This window comes from Nilaparvata lugens, chromosome 1 (genome assembly GCF_014356525.2).
Source record: "Nilaparvata lugens isolate BPH chromosome 1, ASM1435652v1, whole genome shotgun sequence".
In the NCBI taxonomy this organism is placed as follows: domain Eukaryota; kingdom Metazoa; phylum Arthropoda; class Insecta; order Hemiptera; family Delphacidae; genus Nilaparvata; species Nilaparvata lugens.
The window spans coordinates 79,571,787-79,598,358 of NC_052504.1; the positions used below are offsets into that span (position 1 = coordinate 79,571,787).

The 26,572-nt window shown below is 35.7% G+C and overlaps 1 protein-coding gene across 1 annotated transcript; it reads left to right on the forward strand.

Moving 5' to 3' along the window:
- The first annotated feature begins 1,008 nt into the window (after nt 1-1,008).
- Nucleotides 1,009-26,313, forward strand: LOC111050036 (calphotin-like). The gene is made up of 7 exons (XM_039441881.1): nt 1,009-1,162; nt 2,882-3,914; nt 10,571-10,623; nt 16,701-17,072; nt 18,169-18,411; nt 20,791-21,036; nt 25,031-26,313. The coding sequence occupies exons 1-7, from the start codon at nt 1,151-1,153 to the stop codon at nt 25,373-25,375; spliced, it is 2,304 nt and encodes a 767-aa protein (XP_039297815.1). The 5' UTR covers nt 1,009-1,150; the 3' UTR covers nt 25,376-26,313.
- The last annotated feature ends 259 nt before the right edge of the window (nt 26,314-26,572 follow it).

Here is a 26,572-nt window from a genome sequence, read left to right on the forward strand (position 1 = left end):
GAGACTACAGTCTAATTTTTGAATATTAGTTATTAAATAGTACTCACTTGTGGAGCGCTTTCGGATTTTTCAAATCCATTTTCAACACTGAAAATCAGCGTGTTGGAATTGGATTTGAAAAATCCGAAAATGCTCCACAAGTGAGTACTAGTTTTAATAAAACTAATATTCAAAAATTAGACTGTAGTGTCGTTGAAAATAGTTCAATAACGGATTATTACATGCAGTTCTTCATGGAAAAAGAAATAGATGAGTAAAGTTTAATTTCATGTGTTTCAGTACAGAAATTCACCCAAATCACCCAGATAATGAATGATAAATTTTCTGCTTTCCTTTCAAAGTCTGAAGGTGTGTGATGATCAAGCTCTCAATCAACAATCGACAATCTTTGAAATCCGTCTACTTTTACCTAATACCTTTCAAATTCAAAGACACCTCTGTCAGGGAAATCAAGTGTATTGAATATTCATACAACATTCACAATACAATAGATTCGAAATCCAGTCTCGAATAGTCACTTCTCTCGCTCATTAGCATATACACACAACCACCCAAAAATCCCAACGGATGTGTACTTGGAAAACTTCCCCGGGGAATACCGCACTATATCCTGTTGATGCATGCTACTGGTGCTTGATCCGGTCGATATAGGAGTCGATAATAGTCCAAGATAGGCGTGGATGCTTCCGTGGTAGTTGCTGGCTGGTATGAGAGGAGGCGAGGAGGAGGTCTAGGAGGAGGAGGAGGAGAACAGAAGACCTCGCCCGCTGCCTGCGGCCAATAATGGACAAGACAGATACCATATTCTGTAGTTATACTATAAATCTATGTATATAGTATATATATGTGCCATTTAAACTGTAGTATACGTGAATAAGTGAATGTGTAAGCTGCGAGGACCACCACCTCTATCCAAGGCTAACCGATGCTCATTGCTCCATTACTGAGTAGGCCTAGGCCTAGGCCTACTCATACCGGCAATTATTATCCTCAACGTCCGCTGCCGCGGCCCTTGGGTTGCCGCCCTTAACTCTGTCCCCTGCTCGGTCGACTATATAAACGGCGAGCGGGCCTTCAGTCGGCACAGCATTCGAAACAGTCCTAGCGATCAGACAGTCAGTCGCTCAGGAGGTTCACTCAAGCCGTCACTATGAAGTTTTCGGTGAGTAGACCAGTTCAGTGATTAGTGATTATAGTGATATATTTGTGTTCAATTGTGCTGATAGGTGGGGTGATCGCGAAAATCTTATCCGAGGTTTAGTTGTGGGAAACGGGACACCTGTTTCATAGATTACTCTCCAAATCTGCGTTTACATTCCTCGAAATTGGATACAAAATCGAACGGAAAATTCCAAGTGCCGCTTGATGGTTTGATTTTGAAGTCCATTTCAAGTGAACGTGAACGTAGCTTTAGAGAGCTATGCTATATCTTTATCCAGACAGATTACTGTGATTCTGCATTTGAAATGGAATGGGATATTGAAGTGCAAAATCGCAAATATTACTTAATTTTCTCATATCGTATTCGATTTTCAATTGTTTATTGTAGTTAATTGGTAAATAAATTTGACTCGATTAGATTTGATTTTAATGTTGTGTAAATGCAGCTCCAGAGTAATCTAAACTCTCTTTTAATTACTTTTCCACTAGTGCGGCGAAATCGATACCTATATAATACGAATCTATACACACGAGTGAAAACGTGTACGACTCGAAGTTGACTCGTTTGATTCGATTTTCTATAAATTAATTTATCCAGTATTGTAATAAAATTTTCTATCTGCATAGTCTTTGAATAGGGTTATCATTTTAATCAAACTTTATTTCTCCCACACTAACGTTCCGAGAGTGCTCTATTGCAATGAAGGTGTCCGTTTAAAGTCGTACTCAGTATTTTTAAACTCCTCTCTACATTGGATTCCTAGTGATTAGAAGTATTATACGTTACTTGATTATTTCAGATTACCTTATCATATCGAATACAATGTTTTTCCTTGTTTCGAATTCCAGATTTCATTTCGAACATATTAGAAATTCAATTATTTATTATTCTCTAATCTTGTTCATTAGTTCCACAAATTTAGGAAAACAGTGATTGCATGTCTGATATAAATTTTTATATTGATTTCAAACATCGATCATCATTCTAGGAGTGACAATTTTTTATACATGAATAAGAGTTGTTCATTCAGTGCAAATAGATGTTTGATTGTTGGTGTTTGAAGTGGAGTAATCACATTAATCGAATACTGAATACTGATAACTCCAAAAATCCAATCAGATTAATTTCATAGTATATGATTTGCTATTCTATTATTCTCTTGTTAGAGACGAACCGCTTTTGTTAGATATGAATACATTACAATACATTGAACAAGCATATTTCTATAGTAATTATATTATTAAATTGCATTGATTTACCAAGCAGAATGTAAACTGCTCTAATTAAATCAATGAGCATTCAAATAAAATGGTATAAATATGTTTATTTCTGTGGAAAACTGTTGTCAGCATACTCAATCATTTTACCTGTTCATACTCATATTGAGTTATCAGTCTTTGGTTGAAACTGTGTTTTTTAATTGTTTGAAATACTGAGTGAAATTTATTCAGATAGGTTTGTTATTCAAATCGAGAAGAAAAATAATCCTTATTTTTCTAAAGTATACTTTTTTGAAAAAAAAACATTATTTTTTTATTGTTTTGCAAATTAGATTCTTATGATTAGGACTAGAGTATTTTGAGAAACAATACATTCACAGACTCTTATTACTCACTTTCAGACTTTTGTTTTCTAAACAGAACATTCACAATTCAATTTATAGTTAAATTCAAAAGAAACGTAATTTTTGTTCTAAAACGTTACGTTGGTGTGTCACAGGTGTCCGCAGTTGTGCTTTTGTGCGCTGGTCTGGCTTCGGCCTCAGTCGCCCCAATCGCCTCCGTATCAACCCAGTTCCACGCTCAGGACGAGCTCGGCCAGTACAGCTACGGCTACTCGGGTGGCCCCTCGGCCAAGACTGAGACCAAGACCGCCGACGGCGTCGTCAGGGGAGGATACTCCTACGTCGACGGACACGGACTCGTGCAGAGCGCCAGCTACGTCGCTGATCCCCACAACGGATTCAGGGTAGCCGCCACCAACCTCCCAGTTGCTCCCGCCGCCCCAGTCGCACCCGTCGCTCCAGTTGTTCCAGTCGTCAAGGCCGCCCCCGTCATCCCAGCCGCCCCTGTCATCCCAGCCGCCCCCATCGTGCCAGCTGCCCCAGTCCTCCCCGCCGTCGCTCCCCTGCCAGTGTACAAGGCAGCCACCTACGCTCCCCTTGCCCCATACGTTGCCGCTCCCGCTCCAGTCATCTACGCCCATGGTTACCTGCCAGGAGTTGAGACCCCCGAGGTGTCCCTTGCCAAGGCCGCTCACATCCAGGCCGTCCATGACCAGAAGGCTCTGATCCACTCCTGGAGGAGGAAGAGGAGCGCTCCCCTTGCCTACGCCGCATACCCATATGCCTACTCCGTGCCCAAGGGATTCGCTTACTCCTCAGTCACCCACCACGGCTACACCCCCGCTCACTACCCATACGCCGCCGCCTACACCCCAGCTGCCACCTACCCCCTGGCCGCTCCCCTGGCTCTCGCCGCTCCTCACGCTCCCCTGGCTCTGGCTGCCCCACACGCTCCCCTTGACACCCCCGAGGTAGCCGCCGCCAAGGCCGCTCACTTCGCCGCCGTCCACGAGGCCAAGGCCCGCGTCCATGCCGCCCCAGCCTACCACGCTTACGCCGCCCCCCACGTGTACGCCCCACACGCCGCCCCTCTTCCCCTCCCCGTCACTGACACCCCCGAGGTTGCCCACGCCAAGGCTGCTCACCTCGCCGCCGTCAGCGCCGCCAAATACTCCGCCTACCACCACTAAAAACAAATCCAAACAACCAACCAAACCTCTACCCTACCATTTTTGTAAATATAGTTGATACCACACCGAAGCTCAACATAGTTCGATTTCAATAAAATTTCGATGAAAAAAAACCATGCATCTGGCTTATTTAAAAAATGCATAGGTTGCTGGTACAGTAAACAGGGAGTTCATGGAGAAACTGATAGTGTATGCATCGTATATGGTTATTTTTGTATTGTTGGATCTTTCCCTACTCTGCAGGCTTATCAGAGCATCACTGTAGAGATTTAGGTCAAAATTTTCAATTCAAATAGAATCAAAACGAAGTTTATTGTTACATAAAGACACATTTTGCCGTATGATAAATTAATTGGTCCATGGAATACAGTAGTAACTACTACTACTGTTATTGAAAAGATAATTTACGCTCTGAATCCTTTCTCATATCATATTGGAAAATCAATAATGAATAAATCAAAGGTTTCTCCTACAAGTATCAAATTATGAAGCAGAAGGTAGAAAATCAATTGGTAGGCTACATAAGAGATCTATGTATTATAATAATGATCTGTATAATATATGAATTGAAAAACTCAAATTGAAGCAATAAGATGTTTTTAAGTCGGAACAGGCAATAGCCTAATCCTTGTATTTAAGATTGTGATGATGGTTAATGAATGAATAGGGTACACTTCATCATACTAATAATGTTTTGGAAGTAGATTGAAAGAATCTACCTTGAAAACCAGATCTACCACAATCTGAAAACCAGGTTTCCTACAATTCAAACTCAAACTCTATTCATTTAAAAAATGATCTTTTGTCTTTGCCGTTGAAACAAAATTACGAATGATTCAATCAATATTATCATTAACAAATTTGGCACTACAGACTACTCGTGCGTCGACAATGACTTGAGAATAAACTATGAGACCTAATTAGGAGCATATATATCCAAGAAAATTGTCTATCAATATTGATTGGATCCATATTTATTGTGAAGAGCTGAGAACTGACGTTTTAATTCGCTTCCATAGTTATATAAGTTATATAAGACCTTTATAAAATGCCGTATTATTAGTGATTATTATATCCTTGAGTGTCGGAAAAATCAATCAATCAAAAAGTCAAAACAATCGAGACATAGGTTGTCGAATTCAAGGAGACCTTATGAATCACTGATAGGAATTAAACTCGAAGAATTTTATAAAATTCATAAATGTGAATTGATCTTTTCAATATTGAGTCACAGACTCACTAGTTATTACCGTACAGATGAGGATTATAAGATACTATAACTCATCCAGGTCATTACAAATGTAGTAAGTAAAAATGTAATAAGTAACGATGCTGAAGCGTGACTGCAAAGAAAAGTAGATTCAATAACATAGAAATCCTAATACAATAATACAATTTTCAATAAAGTTCAATACAATTTTTCTCCAAGAATAACTTACTTCTCAACATTCATGAAGAAACTAGGAGGAAAATTATATCTGAGACTCATAATCCTATTTTTTATTCTCTCCAGAAGTAATCAACTCTTTAGAGATTTGCATTTTCATTCCATTTTCGTAGTAGGCCTTGAAAGGATTTAATCATCTCAGCTCCAGTTTCATTATATTCCAGTCATTTCCCAACAGACAAGACCACATAAAGTGCGAGCTAAATGAGGAGACATTTTTTCCGTATCATACGAAACTTTTACAGCTAATCACCAAACAGTAGTGCGTTTTCTGGAGCACTTTCTTGTTAATGAAGTAACAGTATTCAATCAGCTAATCAAATTTCTCTCTTACTAATTATTTGATCAATACTAATCAATGGAGTGGAGTAATCTACTCAAAACATTCAAGTTCTTTTAAATGATGATTGCTTGACTTAGGCAGAGTTCTAATTATTATGGGTTTCCACTGTACTACTAATTAAAATTAATCAATAAAGCTGAGTCTGGCCTATCTATAGTATGCCATCTATACTATCAATATTAAATATTTTTATACGAGCCAGTATTATAATATAACGAGAATATTATCCGTCCAAGAGCTTCACCCTCTAGACCGCCGGCTGAATCATTCAAAAATGACATCTGGAGGTTAGTTTCGTTTCCCTGCACTTTTAATTCGATCTTGCTTCTTCCTTTTGCCATGAAGTAAATAAAGACCAGGCCTGATCTATTCATCGGTTGATTTCAGCTATGTAACTAAGGATTGTAGAAAGGATTATATATTTTATTTCAATAAAATTGTTTATCACCTCGATACATGATCAAGATAATATAATAAGTATCATAGTTTTTAGTCTAGAAAATTGTTTCTCACCACGATACATGATCAAGATAATATTATGAGAATCATGATATTTTAGTCTAGATCTCTGAACCTCGAGATAGTAATGATTAGAGAGCTTTCAAAACATCAAGCAGTACCGTATGCAACCATTTCAAGTGCCAATCTACTTGGAAAATCCAATGAAAATGCATCGATGAATTCTAATTAACGTGATGAAAAATGATGAATAATAGCGAGTTTTGTGTGTATCCTAGTTGAAATTTTGAAGCCCTCTAAAAAACTTTTCAGACCCTAGAAACCTCTGACCTGAACGTTAGTACCAAATTCTTGCGTTTTCCTGTTAATTTATTCTCGAAAAAAACGAAAGAAACTCACTGAAACGTTGGAGACTGTAGATTTTGGGTGTATTTTATTCAAATCCGATTCTAGAGGGCCCAAGCTTTCCAAATCCGAACGAATTCGATTATGTAGATTTTTATGACGCTTGATAAGTAAATGAGTGATTGAATGAGAAGAGTGAGTGATATTTCGATTTGCTTATGATGAATCATTATTAGTTTCATGAAATAGTATCATCATCATCATCATCATCATCATCGTTGTGATTGGAAACGTGAAGTCGTTGATTCAAGCTACCTAAAAACAGTCGTTGAGTCATGTTTAGCCATCGAATGATCTGTTGCGACCTGAAAACTCTGATACCAGACCCAAGCAAACCAGATCACTACATTCATTTATTATAATAAGATAGTATTATTAAGAAATATATTTCTTAAAAATTATCCTAATAAACTAGTCACTCAACTTTGCATCAATTTTTTGTTCGTATATCTTATAATCAAATTACTCGGATCAAATAAAAATACGATAAAATAATTAATTATACTATAATTCCATATTCATCTCCCTTTATTATCACAACCACCTTCCATTTAATTATAAATGAATACTCTCAAAATCGCAAAATAATATAAATAAGGAAATTGAGCATGGAAAAGAATCCCACTTTCTTGTAACTTTTATGATTAGAATGAGAGCAAGTCAAATTTTGGCTGCGAACTTTGAAAATCGACTTTTTTCGGTAAATTATGATGAAAAACAAAAATATCAAGATGTATAATACTGTATCAAAGACAATAATGTAATAGATTCCCAGTTAGCATCAACTAAAATCAACTTTAATCCTAATTTAACTAGTTCTTGATTAGCTGATTGAAAATCTCAGTCTCTTAGGTCAAATTTAGTTTGATTGAAGGAGCATCTTGCTCCTTTGAACGCATCTATTATTAGTATTATGTGAACCTTAGCTCTTGAAACTCTTCTTATGAAATGCAAACCTTCTCCTAGTATGCTTATATTATTGTCCTACTTGCTTTATACTCTCTTGACGCTGATCTTCATAATTCTTTGTCCATTGTTCATTTCTTATCAATCTGGGATCTATATTTTTATTTTCTTCTCATTTCAACTCCCACTTCCAGACTACATTGCCTCAATACAGTCTCTCTGGACAGATTCTCCTCTTCCACAGCAACCATGCTTAGCAAAATCATTTGATTATCCAGCTGAGTTGTATTCAGCTATTTGAGTCAACCAATCAGCATTCCTTAATTTCATAATTAGGAATAGAATAGAATAGAATTTTATTGGTCATAAAATATTCACATGAATACATGGACTTCGTCAATTTTTAACACTAAAGTAAGTCAAAACAAACACAAAAACACTAAGATCAGTCAGTATCAGAACAATAAAATAACACATGAATCACATAAAACGATTCCAATCTATTCTAAAATAGTCATGTACGGTGTACAAACATTCATCAATTAACACTGTTTTCAATACTTTTTTAAATTGTGTGCATGTGAGTTCCTTCAAGTGGTCAGGTGTGGAGTTATATAATTTGATAGATGTGAAGTGCCAGTTCCTTTGTGATTTAGTGTGACTGTACAACGGAATTCCAAGTTTGTGTCTATTTCTTGTATTTAAACTATCGAAGCTATTAGAATCATACTTATTCAAATTGCCTCGTACATAACATAATATTTTTAAGACATATAACGACGGCAACGTCAGGATACCTAGGTGAATGGAATAAGGTGCATTATATGGTAGCTTGCATATTATTCTTATTGCTTTCTTTTGAAGAACAAAAATTGATTTGGCGTTTACACTGTTTGCCCAAAGCATTATTCCGTAAGAAAGGAGACTCTGGATGTGTGCATAGTAAATATTCACTAGTACAGACACATCCACAGTCACACAAAGTCTCCGTAACATATACATATATATTTCGCCATCCTACCTGACAAATAGTCAATGTGTGCATCCCACGACAGACAAGGGTCAATAAAAACACCTAAAAACTTCAATGGAGTCTCACCCTTAACCTTTCTGAATGAAAAGTTAATGTCAGCGGTTCTACTATCATTGAGAGAAAGATTATTTGCTGCACCCCAATCTTTTAGAACCACATAACTTTGATTCCTCTCACTTTCAAGATCATGCTTGGAGGGGCAATTTATTTTTAAGCCAAAATCATCTGCAAATAGGTACCCATCTTTACTATTGCTATCCATATTTATTGGCAAATCATTTATATGAATATTGAATAGAATGGGTCCTAAGATAGAGCCTTGAGGCACGCCGTAATCAACTAGTCTACCATTGGACAGGACGCCATCTTTGTAAACAAATTGATTCCTGCTACTTAAATAGGACAATACAAGTTGAACTGCACTTCGAGTAAAACCATAAAAATTTAGTTTATCACTTAAAATCTTTTGCTGCACAATATCAAAGGCTTTGGAAAAATCGTATGACCTTAGACCAACAGAATCACCACTCTCTAAGTTGCTAATTACACCACTAACCACATTAGGTATGGGATCATTAGTGCTTCTTCGAGACCGGAAACCAAATTGTTTTTCAGAGAAAATGTTGTTGGACTCAAAATAGATTGACATTTGTTCATACATTAGAGTCTCAAGTACCTTTGAAAATACAGGAACAATAGCAATCGGTCTGAAATTACCTTTCTCTTTCCTTGATCCCTTCTTATGAAGAGGTAAAACTTTAACATTTTTTAGCTCCTCTGGATAAGTGCCAGTAGCAACAACACATTCATTGAACAAGTACTTAGTATGCCAACACTTCACATCTATTAACAGCTGCTATTTTTAAGATTTAAGATTTAAGCATTTAAACCATAAATATCCAGACACTTACTATTACTCAATTTTAAAATAGTGTCAAATACTTTCTCTACAGTTACAGGCTTAAATGAAAAATGTACACTAGGCTGTTGCAGTTTGCTAAAATACAGCAGTGAAGCATGCGCAGATGACTTCTATCTACCTCCGCCCATAACCTCAGAAGATCTAGAGATCTTTTCATGTGTACAATACTGCAGTATTGTGTGATATGGAGTACCGTATCCTGATTCATTTGGAAGAATAATAATCCACAATTTAGAATTAATATATTCAGCTTATAAATAGACTAAGTACCCTTTTTTGAATTATTTTATCACAACATGTTTCAACATTCATGCCATTTTCAAGTCTTGAAATTGGTATTAATGTTGAAACATGTTGTGATGAAATAATTCAAAGAATGGTACTGAGATTTTTATTTCTATTTATATCACAAGTAGCCCTACACAGAAAAAGTTCAATATATTCAGCTAGCTTTCTCTTTAAAACGTTTTCACTAAATTGAGTGAACAGGGAATATCAAACAATGAAAGCCTATCATTGATAGATTATAGATGGAGATGAACTTCTCTCTAGAATATGTAGAATGTTGTGATATACAACGGTATTCAGATCGAATAATATATATTAGTAAATCATATTTATGATAAGATATCATGAATGATGAATATGATAATTATGACACATAATTTTGATATCATGTGTCATAAATCATATTCATATATTGAATGGGTGGGTGAACGTCGTCACAATCTGGATAGAGATTTGAGATTTTCAATATGGATATCATTATTTAATCTGACTTCCAAATTTGAAACCAAACACCTTAACACTCCTAACAAAAACCAATCCATCCAACATTGATGAGTAGTTGTTTTTGTTTGATTTGTCTGCCGGCAAAAAAGCACTCAAAACTGGCCGTTGAAGGTAGTGATTATTTTTATGTAACAAGAGACGACCAGCCGGCTAACCTAACCTAAGCCACGCTAACCTAACCTGTCGTGGGAAGAAGGAGCCAGGTGAGAGGAGCCTAAGGTTAGCTTGCTGCTGTATAAATGAACGAAACCGCTTCTAATTCGCTTCAAACTACGAACAGTCCAGTCGCCATTGACAGCGGGAGGTTCGCTAGTAGGCACTATTTCAACTAGTATTTGTGCTAGTAGTAGTAGGCGGAAGTGACTCCATCACCATGGCCGTGCTATTCAAGCTTCAAGCGGTGAGTACAACTTCCCCCATTCATGAATTACACTCAGATTGCCATTAGCGTACACATGGATCTATGTGTCTACAAGAGGTCTCAGCAACTCTATCACTCTATTGTGTACATGTTACCTGTGCAGTGGATTGAATACATTTCCAGTAGCTATAGGCTACAGCTAGTTTATCAATATATATTCTACAGTATATAGTTAAACACTAATGAATATTCAGATTCCGGCTTCATTGTTCTATTTGGTTTGAATGATTCATTACCAAATCTTCTGAAGTGTTCTATTGCATGTAATTCATCAAATAAATAATTGAATCCTTATTCATCATACTCATCGTATTCAATCATATAAAACTATACAAATTTGTGTCCAGCTATGATGATGTAATTCCTCATTACTTCTCTTCTCTTCTTTGCCTGCCTTTTACATGGGAAACCATAGTTGGCAAGGTATCTTCCTCTCTTTTTTCTCTTCTCCAACACACCCAACCACAAAGCCCATGGTTTTTTATATTTGTAACATTTTATTGTATTTTATTTGTTTCGTAATTCTTTGTAATTTTGTGTTGTCTTGTTTTGTGTGTTTTTAATAATAATAATAAATTGAAATTGAAATAATTTACTAATTTTTAAATATTGTCAACAGCATTGTACTATATAATTCGATCAATGATTTGGTTACAAGTAGAGGATCATGGAAGTATTTTGAGAGAATTCAAGTAGTTTGTTACAGTGCTTAATTTCAATCCTCTGCTCTTGCATTATTTTGTGAGAGTAGGCTACCACAACATTTCGGAGTTTGATTGTTTCATTAATACATTTTTATTTTTATTTTATTGAATTTTTCATGTGGATGTGATTTATTCATCTATCTGTTCTTATCATACATTATATATATTATTGATGTTGCTTTCCATGACTAAACACTATAATTATAATGACTTTTTTGTGGTTTAGATTCGGTGTTACATTGATAAATATTTGAAGAACTCTTACTTTCTTGGCGTATTGAGATATGCATTTCACTCATGAGGAGGAGCTTCATCAGCCAAGAAAAGTAAGTTTTTCAAATATTTATCAATGTAACACACTGTCGAAACTACAACAAAGCTATTTTATATTATTATCCGTTCTTCGGCATCTACGGTACTGTTTGCCTTATTTCCGTTATTGTACATTGAAGCTCGGGCTACATGTATATTTCGATAAATGTGTGCCAAATTCGATTGGCCTCGTAGGAGTAGGATATGTAGGGCTACAGTTCGTCCACTAACTTTTTATTTTTCATCCCAGAGGAGAGATAAAATTATAATTGTGACAAAAAGTCGATGACAGATTCCCTAAGCTCACTCTTTCTATTCTCTTCACTCATTTTTTTCAAAAAAGTTCTTAATTGCTCATATTGATAATATTTATAAAATAAGCAAAATCCGAATAACAAGCTAATTAAATTTTGATTGATGAGACTTCAACACCTGATGGACCAAGCTCCAATCAATATTGATGATACTCGACATTTCCTGTAACCTTTTTTTGTCTGCACGTCGCTCGTGTTTCACATTTGGATTCCAATTAATCACATTCATAATGAGCAGAATATTTTTGCTTTCAAACCCATGCCGTTGAAAACTCCTTTTTATAATAAAAACATTCCAGTTTGATGGAATAACAAACCCTTTGGCATAACTAATTGAAAGTAGGTTGCGCAGAGTGACATGCAGCCACTTCATTACTTTGTCAGTGTCTGTTTACTTGATTGGAAAATACATGGAGCGTTCAACTTGAGCTCCATTGTCAAATTATGCTGACCGAAACATTCCATAATTCAATCACAGCTCTGAACTGATGCTTGGGGGAATTTCAAACACATCTATCGAATTTGTAGCTGAATTCAAGTGGAACTGGTTTTCAACAATATTTATTTTTTAAGAACGAGATAATTTATATTTGATCACATTGGTGATGTTATTCTCAATTCATTTATATTTTGTTTCCTATGCTTTTTCCAATTACTGTACTATATTGAACTTGACAGTTTCGAAGGTCATTTGGAACAACAAAATTCAATTTTCTTTGAATTGATTTTTTATTGCCTTTTTCAAGTAATACAGTACTCCCATTCAACTCATGTCCGATATTTTTGTGGGGTGGAGGGATGATTGTAGGGCAGATCACATGACGGACATGTGTGGTATGCACCATTCTAGGCCGTTGTCATATGTGATCTGATCGCAGTGCATGACACGTGTCTTACCGGCTTTACGATTGTTAAGTTCAGTTTAACTCTTTCACTCATTCTGTTTTATTTGAATGTTTTTAAATAACACAATTACATAGCCTAAGCAGCTATGCTATGTGTAATGACAAACTTATCATTAATTGGGAAAATTCACGAATTGTATATAAACATTGAGTTTAGTTCATATTATGTAGAAATCCTGAATATGTTGGCCTATATCATGCACAATTTCATCATCCACTAGCCGCTTCGCAATGACTCACTTCTTTTGCAATGTAATTCCATCATTGATTGAGACTATCTATCTGATAATTGAACAGTCATTTCTTTGATCATTTCGGACTGTTAATAAAATTACTATCTTCAGAGTAAATTGATTCGAACCTCAACTAAATAACAAATAATATCATACTCTCATACTCATATAATTATCTCATTACCTAAGAAAAGGAACTATCAGAAAATCCATGTGTGTGTATCACACTTGAACAGAATAAATTGCATGGGCGGAAAATTATATTCTTTATTCTTTAATCTCCATTTATTATTTTTTATCATGAAGCACAGATCGGGAGAGAAAAACTAAGAATACCTTGTACTATTTCTCTCCCAAATTTAGGTAACATTGAAATACCGAAATGAGGTTGTGATTTCTACAAAATTTTCTAATAAAATTTGATTAGAAACACTCACTCTTGTTTTAATGTTTCCCATTAATTTTTTTCTCAAGAAACAGTGTACAAGAACATAATGAACTATTCTCATTGAATTCTAAGATTTGACGTGACCACGCCTTCTAGTTGAACAGGTGAATAACGGAAGTCTATCAATGTCAGAGAAATCCGACATTCCTCGATAATGCATGCGAGATATAAAATAAGATAATTTAATAGTTTTCTTCACAGAAACGTTCATCAAACATGTTTTCCGCTTGGTTTAACATCTGACATTCTTCTGGATTCTGTTTTTGCACACTAGTTTTTAGTGGCCTTGCTTCAAATAAAGCAATGTTGCATTACTCTATTATCTCAGCAGGACAGTAATTATATATGCGCACTTTATAGACAAGGTCAGATAAACCTGCCATTGATTTTATAACTGGACTGGCCCACCTCTATTTACTCAATCTACTGTAATAGGATAGGGAGACTGATTTACGGTAACAAGATACTGTTACTGTTATGGTATGCTGTCCGGCTCTCTGATTGTTGATATTATCTCCAGTTTTATTCAATGGAGGATGTTTTTACTATGCACGTAAAATTCACATTGAATACCAATACTTTTTATGTGCCAGCTGAAATGAACGGATCCAGAAGAAGGTGATAAGTACTCGTAGAATGTCATTTACAGAAACAGTCTTGCTCTGGAAAAAGTAGCTTCAAACTCCAACTGAAATGTTATTGGATGTTTGCGTTCACTTTCTGGGGAACCATTAAAGCTGATAAATATCCAATGGGGGAGTAATAGTGTTCACAATAAATTGTGAATCCAAGCGTTTGGTAGAAACAATTCTAAGCAATAAAGTCGTACTGGTAAATAACCAAGAAGTGTTGTCCGGAGGCACCTTTAGAGCAGAACTTTTAGACTAGGATGAGGTGGAAGAATTATTTCATGTGAATGAATTGTGTATTTTTCCTCTTGGAAATATTATTATTATTATTTCATGATATTTAGAAATGACAAGCTCAGACAGAGATTTACTACGAAGAATGTATCACTTCTAGTACTTATCTTTGGAAGATTCAACAGAAATTATTCAATACAATACAAATAGGATTATTCAATATACAATACTCTGTATAATTTTACAGACTCTTGTCAATGATAATCATCCAAATTCATTTTGAATATAGTTGCTATTCTGTACCTCAATGAATTGGGAATAATATTCTTTGTTTTTGAAGAAAACTGTATCCATGTGAATCTACTAAAAATTATTACAAATATCTTTCAAAAACTAGCTTCATCGTTGTTCTACATACTTTGAAAGACAGTTTATCATAATGCGCTAAATGAACTAGAATATATGTTTATCCCAATCAAAATTCATGAAGTGGAAGATTAAAGAAGTAGGCTAAGTGACAAATTTCTCTGTCAACATTTTGAATACAACTAATCGCATTTTATGCGCTTGAAGAACGAATAAGAAATCATCAGTTAACTTTCAACCTTGATTTATTCATGCTCAAAAGGGTCATTGATCCAAATTCCTTACCTAAGCTGTGTCCATAAAATGGTTTCACGAAAAATAGTGCAAAAAATAGGTTGCCTGCCCTATAATTACGATACGATTCTCATCATGTAAATCTACATGTTCGAACAGGTTGGCCTTATTGGGTGGAGAACGTTCATCACCAAAATGATGATTAGGGTTCCACATCAATCTCATAAAAAACTATTCACGATTGGAAGCATGAAGCATGAATCTTAATAGTCTGGTGGCCAAAATTCAAGGTTAAAGATTGGGAGAAGAAACAGATTGATCATTAAAATAATGCTCTGTATTTGGATTTCTCCAAATTCAATCCATTTTAAGCTTCATTGGAAATATTGGCAAAACTGATTAAAACAGCAGAGCAGGATATTGAAGAAACCATATTTTTTGAACTTGATTAATTTCTTGAATTCATCAAATCCTCGTGAATACTTCAAGCTAGATAAAGTCATGTATCCAAGCTCAGACACATTACACATTAGTCTTAAATGGAACTGGAGAGAAAAAAGGTGAATCGTATTACAATCTCTGTGGGTTCAGATTATCCTGTATTGATTTAGTCAATTCTGTCTTGTAACTCATGATGTGCATTCTCTCACCAATAATAAGGAAGCTTTGACAAATCATTTTCACGCAATTCGTTTGAAATAATCAATATAGTCCACGATGAATTTCCTGAGTTTTTCTCAGTGAATAGTTGGAATTGCGTAATTTACTTTCTATGTTTAATTTAGAGTTTATTGCTTTGTTCAGAAACTGCTAACGTCTAAACGTGGAAACTAAAATGTCTTCATAAGACTACACCAATAAGAAAATTGAATCATATTGCAAACAATTTCTCATTCGTACAGATTTATCAACATTAATTCTCTGTGCCTAATGTTTTTGAAATTTGGATTTGAAAATTAAGCCTTACTGATCAATGCATGTGCTAATTATTCAAAATCTTTATTCTCAGAACAGGATAAACTTAAATCAATCCTGTTTCATTTCTTGACTCTCGTATGCGAATTTTCTCAAATCAGCCTCTCTTTCAATCACAATCAAGTTTAGGAGCAATCCTATATTGTTCTGTGGCTAGCCGTTCTGGTCTACCGTTCCAAACTACTATCGCTATACCGCTCATTGGCTCTATTCACATTCTGTTTGATAATACATTATTTACTCCCATTCATATGTCCCATTCATGATCAGAAAACCAATATTTCCTGTTAATATATGTTCAAATAAAAAAGCGTCAGAATTATTCATTTATTTCTCCTTCCAATTGTGAATAAAATCACTCATGGTAGATAGATATGATCTGGATTAAACAACAGCCTTGGTCCAGAAGTATTCTTTCACAGAATCAAAATCAAATCAGTGAATCAGAATAAAACTCACATGCACGATATCAGTTTAAACAAAAATTAATTAGCTAATCGTTTAAGCTCGAAAAGAAACACATTTTAATGATGATCGTAGTTTAGCGTTCAACGTAGATGGTGCATATAACTGTAAGTGATTAGAAATGACAAAAATACATAAATCACAATAATGTGTAAATTATAACATTTCAACTCATATGTAACATGTTCAAACGTTATTGAAGATTCATAAATCTATTGAATAATCGTAAAATTACAGGCAATCGTTCTGAGCTGCATTGCTCTGGTGTCGAGCTCAGCGGTGTCCACCCAGTTCCACGCCCAGGATGGCATCGGCCAATACAGCTACGGCTACTCGGGTGGCCCATCGGCCAAGACCGAAACCAAAACAGCAGACGGCGTGGTACGAGGCCAGTACTCATACGTGGACGCACACGGCATCGTGCAGACGGCCGTCTACGTGGCCGATCCCGTGCACGGGTTCCGTGTCGCAGCCACCAACGACCCGGCCATCGGTGCAGCAGCCGTCCATCACGGCCCGGTCGTTGCGACACACGTCCCTGTCGCAGCCGCTCACCATCATGGTCCCATTCCCGGCGTTCATCTGCCTCCTGGAGTCGACACACCTGAGGTCAGTTTAGTTTACGGATTATTAGTTAGAGTCTGTCCTTCGTGGCTACTCAAAGCCTAGCTTTCAATTTTTTTTCTATGAACTATGTATGTGCTGTTTCAATTTGTTATCATTATTCTGACCTTTGAGCCTTTTATGCTCTATAGAAATTCAATACACCTCCAGTTGAAACCATAAGCTGGTCCAATTGAAACACATTATAAAGAATGCAACCATATAGCTCAATTCAATCCTCGATCGATTTAAACTTGGTTCAAACTAGAATTGAGCATACGGGCCTCAATCTGTAAATTTTTCGATGGTGTAATTATGATGGAGGTGATCTGTACAGAGGTGTCTGTTCCAAAATTTTCTCAATACGAATCTGTTGAGGTTGGAACATGATAATTCAACAAATAAAATCATCAATCGCAATAACACAATCATTCGAGATGAAACTTCACATTTTTCTTTCATGATACAATGGGAAATGGAGAATTCTGAAAAGCGAACTCATTATAATTTTCTCATTCCGTCACACTTTGAATTCTATACATTTTAAACTTTCATACCATTCAACACCAAGCGTGTTACAGAATCATAGCTTCAACTGTAGAAACTGATTTAGAAACTGTAGAAGCCAATCTCACAAAAACGAGAGAAGGAATCTATTTGAGAAGCATTGGGAAGTGTTTGTCTTTATCGTGGCGCTGATAAGCTATCGATATGTCCCTGGGACTGCTATTCCCGTTGTGTGACTACTTTTAGAGCCAACTCTGTAAATGTAATTTTAAAATATCTAAATGTCATGAGCTTTAAAATCGCTCCCGGTGGTTTGGAGAAACGATAATCATATTCATCCCATAATCATTCAACTCATTACCCACGCACAAGCCTGGATATTATGTGGGCATCACCATAGAGCTAAGATACCGTTGAAATGATTGTTTGATTATTTGTGTCTGGCAACATCCACAGAAAAAAATTCTTGCCAAAAATGCAGGTGTTTAGCTACTAGGCTATCCGATACTGGTTTACTCGATTGGTTCACAAGCTATAAATCCATGAGTAATAATATAATATATTCATGAATAATGGAATTTCATTGATATTTCAGGTTCAAGTAGCCAAGTCAGCCCACTTCCAAGCCGTAGCCGAGGCGAAGGCAAGGAACGCTCATGCGTCCTACGGTGCCTACTACCCAGCGGGAGCAACCTACGTGCCGTATGCGGCAGCCCACTCGCACCCCGGCTACTACACCCAGGTCAAGGACACACCAGAGGTCGCCGCTGCCAAGTCAGCACATTTCGCTGCTGTTCACGAGGCCAAGGCTAGAGCTCATGCTACCATCCCCTACCAGGTACTCATTTGACTATTAGACAATTGACTATCACGTTATTAACTTGTTGAATGGCATATCTGAGAGTGGTCATCAAAGACAGGACAGTAGTATGGTGAACATATGTGTGCACACTTGTTGTCAAACACTGTTGTGTAATCACATCGAAAGGCTTCTAACAAGATTTTACGAAGTTAGGTTATTGTATCTTTGATTTTTTGTTATTTTTTCTTCGCTGCTCTATCTGAGGTTGGATAATTTTTTACCATTAACATTTTTTATTTATAATTTCTCACTATAAGCATGTATGTACAGATCTTCATCATGCATGTCCTATCGTTAGTGGCCAGCCTGAAAGGCTGTAAAATACCAATGTATTCCACCTTCAATGTATCTTCTCTATAAAAACCTGATTCTAATTGATAGGTTAGTTGAATTTGAAATATTAATTGACCGAGCGAAGAGAGGTCTAGGATTCATTGACCGAGCGAAGTGAGGTCTAAGATTCAAGTCGACGGTTTGGCATTTCTCTTAATGTTTGAATGTTTAATTGTTCAAATATTTGAATGTTCAAATGTTTTTATGTTTCGCATTTACGGCGAAACGCGGTAATAGATTTTCATGAAATTTGACAGGTATGTTCCTTTTTTAATTGCGCGTCGACGTATATACAAAGTTTTTGGAAATTTTGCATTTCGAGGATAATATAAAAGGAAAAAGGAGCCTCCTTCATACGCCAATATTAGAGTAAAAATCAGACTATAAAATATTATTCATCATAAATCAGCTGACAAGTGATTACACAGATATGTGGAGAAGCCAGTCTATTGCTGTATTTCCATAAGGTCTATAGTTTCAATCAGGTACTTGTGGATGAGAATACTGCGTAAGGTCTACTGTTCACAGAACTACTAGTATTCTCCATATTAATCACCTATCAGAAGCCCAAATGAAAGAAAAATAGTATGATCAACAGGCTCAGACAAGGATTAATGAATAATGCAAAATTTCAGTGATTTTATTAAAAGGTTTCAAGAATAAAGTGAAGTTGAGAGCTTTTTATTAGAAAAACCATTCATAATGCTTCACGTTATGTGCCTCAAACTAATTGCAGTTATGTTTTTTTTATAATTTTATTTATTACGGTTGCTTTTTTGCTTGTGCGTGGGTGATTTGATTATATAACCAAACGTCCCTACGTATTTGATAAGATTCGGCGGGATTCGAACCCGCGACCAGGTAGCACTAGCAGACTGAACGGTGCAACGACGACCACTAGTCGTCTCGGCTATTCTGGCCAGTGATATTTCCAACAAAATATTGTGGCCTCAGTTATAGCTTGTTATTCAGTAGTTTTCAAAATGATTGAAGAATAAGATTCAGATAGGAGGTGATTCTGTTTATAACTTAAAATAGTTTTAGATCCAGCAACACACTGTGTTATAAACAGCTGCAAACCGCTTCTTCGAGAGACTCTATTGGAAGATTATCAAGGTTCCCAAATATACAAAATCGATTACAAAAGAGCATTTGAGATTAACTATTATTTAACGAAAATCCTAAATAAATGCTACGATCACCCCGAAGACTTCTGCTACTGCAGACATTGATAACAGGGTTAACAGCTAGATGGAAATTCGATGAGAACTACTATCCAAAAATTAGTTGCCAGCCCGGGAATCGAACCCGGTACCTCCCAATTGCTAGTCAGGAATGCTTACCCTTACACCAAACTGACAATCTCTGGACAGCAGCGCTCATTTTATACGAAGCCATAGCGGCCAACCAATAGATGGAATTAAATAGAGAATGCATTTATTCAAATGCTAATTAATATATAACTATTATTTAACGAGAATCCTAAATAAATTTATTTAATTCCAATAAATTTATTTAATTAGGATTTTCGTTAAATAATAGTTATATATTAATTAGCATTTGAATAAATGCATTCTCTATTATTTTAATTCCATGTATTGGTTGGCCGCTATGGCTTCGTATAAAATGAGCGCTGCTGTCCAGAGATGAGAGATTGTCAGTTTGGTGTAAGGGTAAGCATTCCTGACTAGCAATTGGGAGGTACCGGGTTCGATTCCCGGGCTGGCAACTAATTTTTGGACAGTAGTTCTCATCGAATTTCCATCTAGCTGTTAACCCTGTTGTCAATGTCTGCAGTAGCAGAAGTCTTCGGGGTGATTTGCAGCATTTATTTAGGATTTTCGTTAAATAATAGTTATATATTAATTAGCATTTGAATAAATGCATTCTCTATTTAATTCCATCTATTTGAGATTAATGCCAGTCGTGCATCTCTTGATCCAACACCAAATCTTATAATTTTTTCCTCGCACGAATTCTACCATTTTTTTCATCTGATGATTGTCCAATCTTGTGTTGCAGGATTACTACAACAACTACGCCGGTGGCTACTACTCGTACTACGTGCCAGTGCCCGTGAAGGACACCCCCGAAGTGGCGGCTGCCAAGGCTGCTCACTACGCTGCCGTCCACGAGGCCAAGGCCAGAAACCATCACGCCGCCCTCTACGATGCTCATGCCTACACCCATGCTCCAGCTGCTCACTACCCATATGCCGCCAGCTATGCTGCCGCTTATGCACCACTGCCTGTCAAGGATACTCCTGAGGTATGACAACTATATTCTAATCATTGATCAACATTCTAGAATTCTATAATAGAAAAAAAGAAGAAGTAGATGAAGAGGGCGAAAAGGAGGAAGAAGAAGAAGAAGAAGAAGAAGAAGAAGAAGAAGAAAAGAGATTGATTGATTAATTGATTATATGCCTTTATTAGGGCGGAATTAGGACTCCTGGTCCTCTCTGCCACACAACCCTTTACAAAAGAAGACAAATTTACATAAGAACAGAAAAAATAGATTACATATTATGTAATAAGATTACATAAGATTAATATATAAGTAAATAAAACTATTAATCAAAATACAATAACATATAATAAAAGAGAATTTTAAACTTTATTTATTTATACAATTGGAAACAATAATTCAAATTCCACTAGATAAATCTATAGGGAAACCTATCAGAAATGAAGATCTAATCAAGTTGCCATTCACTCACACATGCACACAAAACAACCCTAAAAATAAAGATTTTACAAAGTATAATAATTATCAAAACAATATATTAAGATGAAATATTTTTGTATCTGTAGTTGCAGAGAGAGAGAAGGAAGAAGGAAGAAGGAGAGAATGGAAAGAGAGAGTGAATATGAAAGAGAGAGCAGAGAAAAGAGGGGGAAAAGTGAAAGAGGCGAGACTGAATTGGACTGTGATTGAGAAATGGTGGAGAGGAGGAATTATTGGGGTAGGAAAAAAGTTGATTATGATAAGGAGAAAAGAGAATGGAAAGAGGAAGAGGATAGTTAGATAACATATAATAAATGAGGAAACTAGAGGGAATTTGAAGTAGGTTGACAGGATAATAGGAGAAACAGAGAACCTAAGCGAGTTAGAGATGGAGAGTGAGGGAGATAAATAAATTGTAGAAAATATCATTAAAATAGGCAGAATATGTGAGTTAATGGGGACAGAAATAACTGAGAGGATTGAAAAAAGTGGATGAGTATAAATAAAGAAGATTGAGAAGAGAAGGAGTGAAAGCTACGAAGAAGAAGAAGAAGAAGAAGAAGAAGAAGAAGAAAAAGAAAAAGAAGGAGAAGAAGAAGAAAGAACGCTTTATTGTTGATGTCAACACCATACAATAAAAAAACACAAATTTTCGGCTTGGCTAGACAATCGCCGGCCGGAAGTCGATGATAGAAATGAATAAAACTTTCCAACCAATCTTGATTATTTGTACATTATTAAAAAATTTTAATATTTCTAAACCTTTCTAAAGCGGCAAAATTGTTGCTTTGTATGGGTTGAAGAGAGGTGCTATGAAAATATATTCTTCCGAAATGTTATATAAACTTGAGATGAATGAGGATTGAGAAGGAATAAGATCAATTTTCACTCCATGATTAATCTGGCTCTCAGTCAGAAGAAGGAACATTATGAATCAATGTACTGTTCAATGAAAATGCTGTAAGGTTTAGATAGACTCTGTCATATTTATGTGAACCTTTGTTGGCAATAATTGGAAAGAGGAAAAAGAAGGAATGTCTCTCTGCAAATCATAGATATCATCCAAAAAAATAATCACAAACTTGTCTTTGTATCAAAGTATGACCTGCCAAGCTAGGACCACAAAATTAATTGAAAACGTTTAGTAACTGGTAGATTTAACCCGGTTAAATCTAAGTGATTTAACCAGTTACACTAATCAATTTAACCAGTGATTTAACCCGGTTACACTAATTATGATTTATTTTGCATATATGGAGAGAACATTCAAGTCTGTATTGCTCTCATATATCTTGTGAACGAGGAAAGGAAATTACATTATTCACGATTAAAGAGGAATACGGATATCACTAAAATCAAAGTACAAATCGGTTGCTGAGGCAATCACAACTAGACATTCAAATCATCTTTGGTTCGAAGCAAACCTTTGATAAATCCAATATCGCTACATGTACAACGACAAATTGCTGCTCGAATCATCGAGAGAAGTCTATTCCATTGAGAGAAGTTGTAAGTGAATGGCTTTGAAGTAGTGGACAAAGTCATCACGGTTAGTTGTGACAGACTATAATACAACGCTGCTTCCTGAGTAACTACCAGCTACTAAACGTTTCCAATTAATTCTGTGGTCCTAACTTGGCAGGTCATACTTTGATATAGAGACAAATCTGTGATTATCTTTGTAGATGATATCTTTTATTTTCAGAGAGGCATTTCATAAATGCATGATTACAATTCGATCACAGTTATTATTATATCTGACCATTGCATTCACTGTAGAAAAGGGGTGTTTGAATTTGTCAAGTCATTAGTTGAACATTAATTTATTTCAACCACCTTCTCGGAGTTCATAATACTCTCTGAACTAAGAAAAAAGTATTTTTTTAAACTTAAACATGATTTTTGCGTGTTTTGAATTGTAAATTGAGTGTGTAAATGATGAATGTTAAATGACACTAACGTAGCTACATTTAGACTGTTGTATAAATTATAATCGGAACCGTTTCGAGTTTATAAGCCTGTGGTACTTTTCTGTAAGTTGTGTAATTCTGAATGATTGAATAAATAAATAAATAAACTCCTAATAAAAGTAAGCACATATTATACGTGCTGCAACTCCTTATTCAATTGAAACCCAAAATTAGTATTGTAATTGTTATGCTCCATTATTATAGTGACATTAAACTATATGATGCAATCTAGTATGGTTAAGTTTGTGCTGGACTGAAACTTATTTGTCAATGGCAGAGGAGAACATCAGAGCTGTATTAGACAATAATATAACTTGTATTGAGCTTTCTCGCTCAAGCAAGTTGATTGTGACAACTTGGAAACTCATTACCAAACTTATCACCTATCAAGTATTGAAGCTCGAATAATCAATATCCAAATACCCAACTTCAAATCAAGAATTAATCAACACAATGATAAATATGTCAAACCAAACCAATTTAATTTATGATCATAATTTCATTAAAGAGTTGAAAAGTGCTTGAATTGAGATGGTATTGAGTTCTCATGAAAAATGCATTGAAATGCATTCATATTGAAAGGTATTTGTAACCCTGCGAGTGTGTAATGACAATCTGCATGAATTTTTAAATTTTCGAACTGAGAACATATTTCCTGGAACAGGTTGAAATTGAACACCTGAAGACTTGATATTTTTCTTAGAAATGTCATATCAGTACTAGGAAAATGATTTCATTAGTGTAACAAAGTCTCCTCACTGGGGATTCGGACTTTTCACCAGAAATATTTTAATTAGTTATCTAATGGAATTGAAATAATAGTACTTCGTTAAAATTTTTTCTCTGTGAAATTCGAAACACACTCACTCTTCCCTGAATTCATTATCCGACTCATAGAGCTGTTTTCTCAGAGAGAAATGTTCTGCATTGGAATAATTAATCTGAAATAATTCGAAATGAAATATATGAATCTATTCCACTAAGTGTAAAAGTCTTGTACATCACTCATCCAATCATTTTTCCCTCTATCAGTTCATCTTTAGTTCAGTTCTCATGAATTCCTCTGTGAAGTATACTTTAAATACTGCATTTTCTCAACAAAAAATAAACCATCATTTTTGTGAGATGAAAAGTAGATGCCACAAAAACATGGGTAATTTCCACTGTGTTACGAAATTCATGTTCAAGTTTATGATATTTATTGGGTTTCGAATTTGAATTTTGAGTTGTACACTCAAATTCCATAAACTTTCGCAGAAATAGCTTCTCTTATCATATTGAACTATCCTTCATTCAATATAATCAATAATCTCATCGTAAAATGTAAATACATACTCATCAATTTCTTGAATTTATTGTAGCTTACATAGAGATTTTTCTCACAAGAAAAATGTAGTGTATGAGGTTTAAAAATTAGCTCCTCCAAAGTAAGATACGATTTCATTGCATTGCATATTTTCTGTTATACTGTTATTTATATCAATATGAAATAATTCAAATTTTTTCATACTAAAATCTCCAACATGATACATTTTTTATATGAATGCGTTTTTTTGTATTTTTAGGTGGCAGCCGCTAAAGTAGCCCATTTCGCAGCTGTTCACGAAGCCAAGACCCGCACCCTGCACGCGGGGGGTGCCTACTACCCTTACGCGGCGGCTCACAGCTACTACGCACCTCACCCCGTGGCTGACACCCCCGAAGTGGCGGCTGCCAAGGCTGCTCACTACGCGGCCGTCCACGAGGCCAAGGCCAGGAACCATCACGCCGCCCACTACGATGCACATGCCCAGGCGCACGGCCACTACAGCTATGTGCCACTGCCGGTCACCGACACCCCAGAGGTGGCTCACGCCAAGGCGGCTCACTTGGCGGCTGTCCATCATGCCAAGGCCACTCATTGGTGGTGATTGCACATCAACGACTCATTCTGTAACAGATGTGGATGATTTGTATCAATGTTTTCACACATATCATTTCTGAATGTGTCCAGGAGAATGATTTATAATATCAGTACAGTACATGAATGTAATATATATAGGTTAGAATCATCTGCAAAAATTTTGATGAATTGGAATCTAATGTTCCTTGGTTAGAATCTATTATTCACGAAGTATTCAAATAGAATGATATAGGAAACACATCTCGAACCTCTAATCCAGCTTATTTCCTGTTAGATTGAGCTACAAAGAGATTGTTTCCTCCTACATTCGATAGTATCAATATTAGGACAATATTTCAGTTACATAATGATCTCACTTGACTGTACTCGAGAGTCCCTTGAATCTTGGAACAAATGATGTTCCACATGAATCACTCGAATTTGTTAATTTCAAATTCAATAGTGGTGACATTTAGATGTCTTGAGGCTACTTCACTCGAGTTATATAAGACCTGAAGTGCTATTCTATCGGGATGAGGCTTGAAGAAGTTATGACTCTTAAGTATTGCGTCATTTCAAATAATCCTCCAATATAACTGTGGAAAAGGTTCATTATCATTCTACATCTTATCCACATCTGTTATTGGAAGATAACCAGATAAAAGCTTTAAAATCAAACTTAGGATTTCACGAAACTATGGATATTGTGATTATAGATTGATAGTTGATCTATTTTATTGTGAATATCAAGTCTACTCAAATAGAAGTTATGATAAAGATTTATTGTTTGTTTTAATTTATTGGTAGTCTATATTCTGTGGATAGATACTGTTCTGGAGTTCTATCTCTATTGCCAAAACTGTTAATACAAGAACATAATTTTCATTGAATTTTCCAAAGCATTCGTAGAGCAGTAAACATATATGTTTTGAATGATTTTTGTAAAAAATAAATCAATGAAAGCAATTTGAGTTTACTTTTTCTTCCACCTTCTCTCAAATAGCAATTTTCAATGTTTGACTTATAACGTTGTCAAATGAATGAAATACTTCAATCATAAAATTTATTATTAATGATGGTGGAGATTGTCGAATGAGAAAAATAATAACTGCGTCGTTCCCCACGAGTTTTCAATTGTCTCATCTATATTATTTCCAATACAATCCGAGAAAGATAGAGACGAAATGAAAGATGATTCTTCATTCTCTATGAATAAATCATCTCG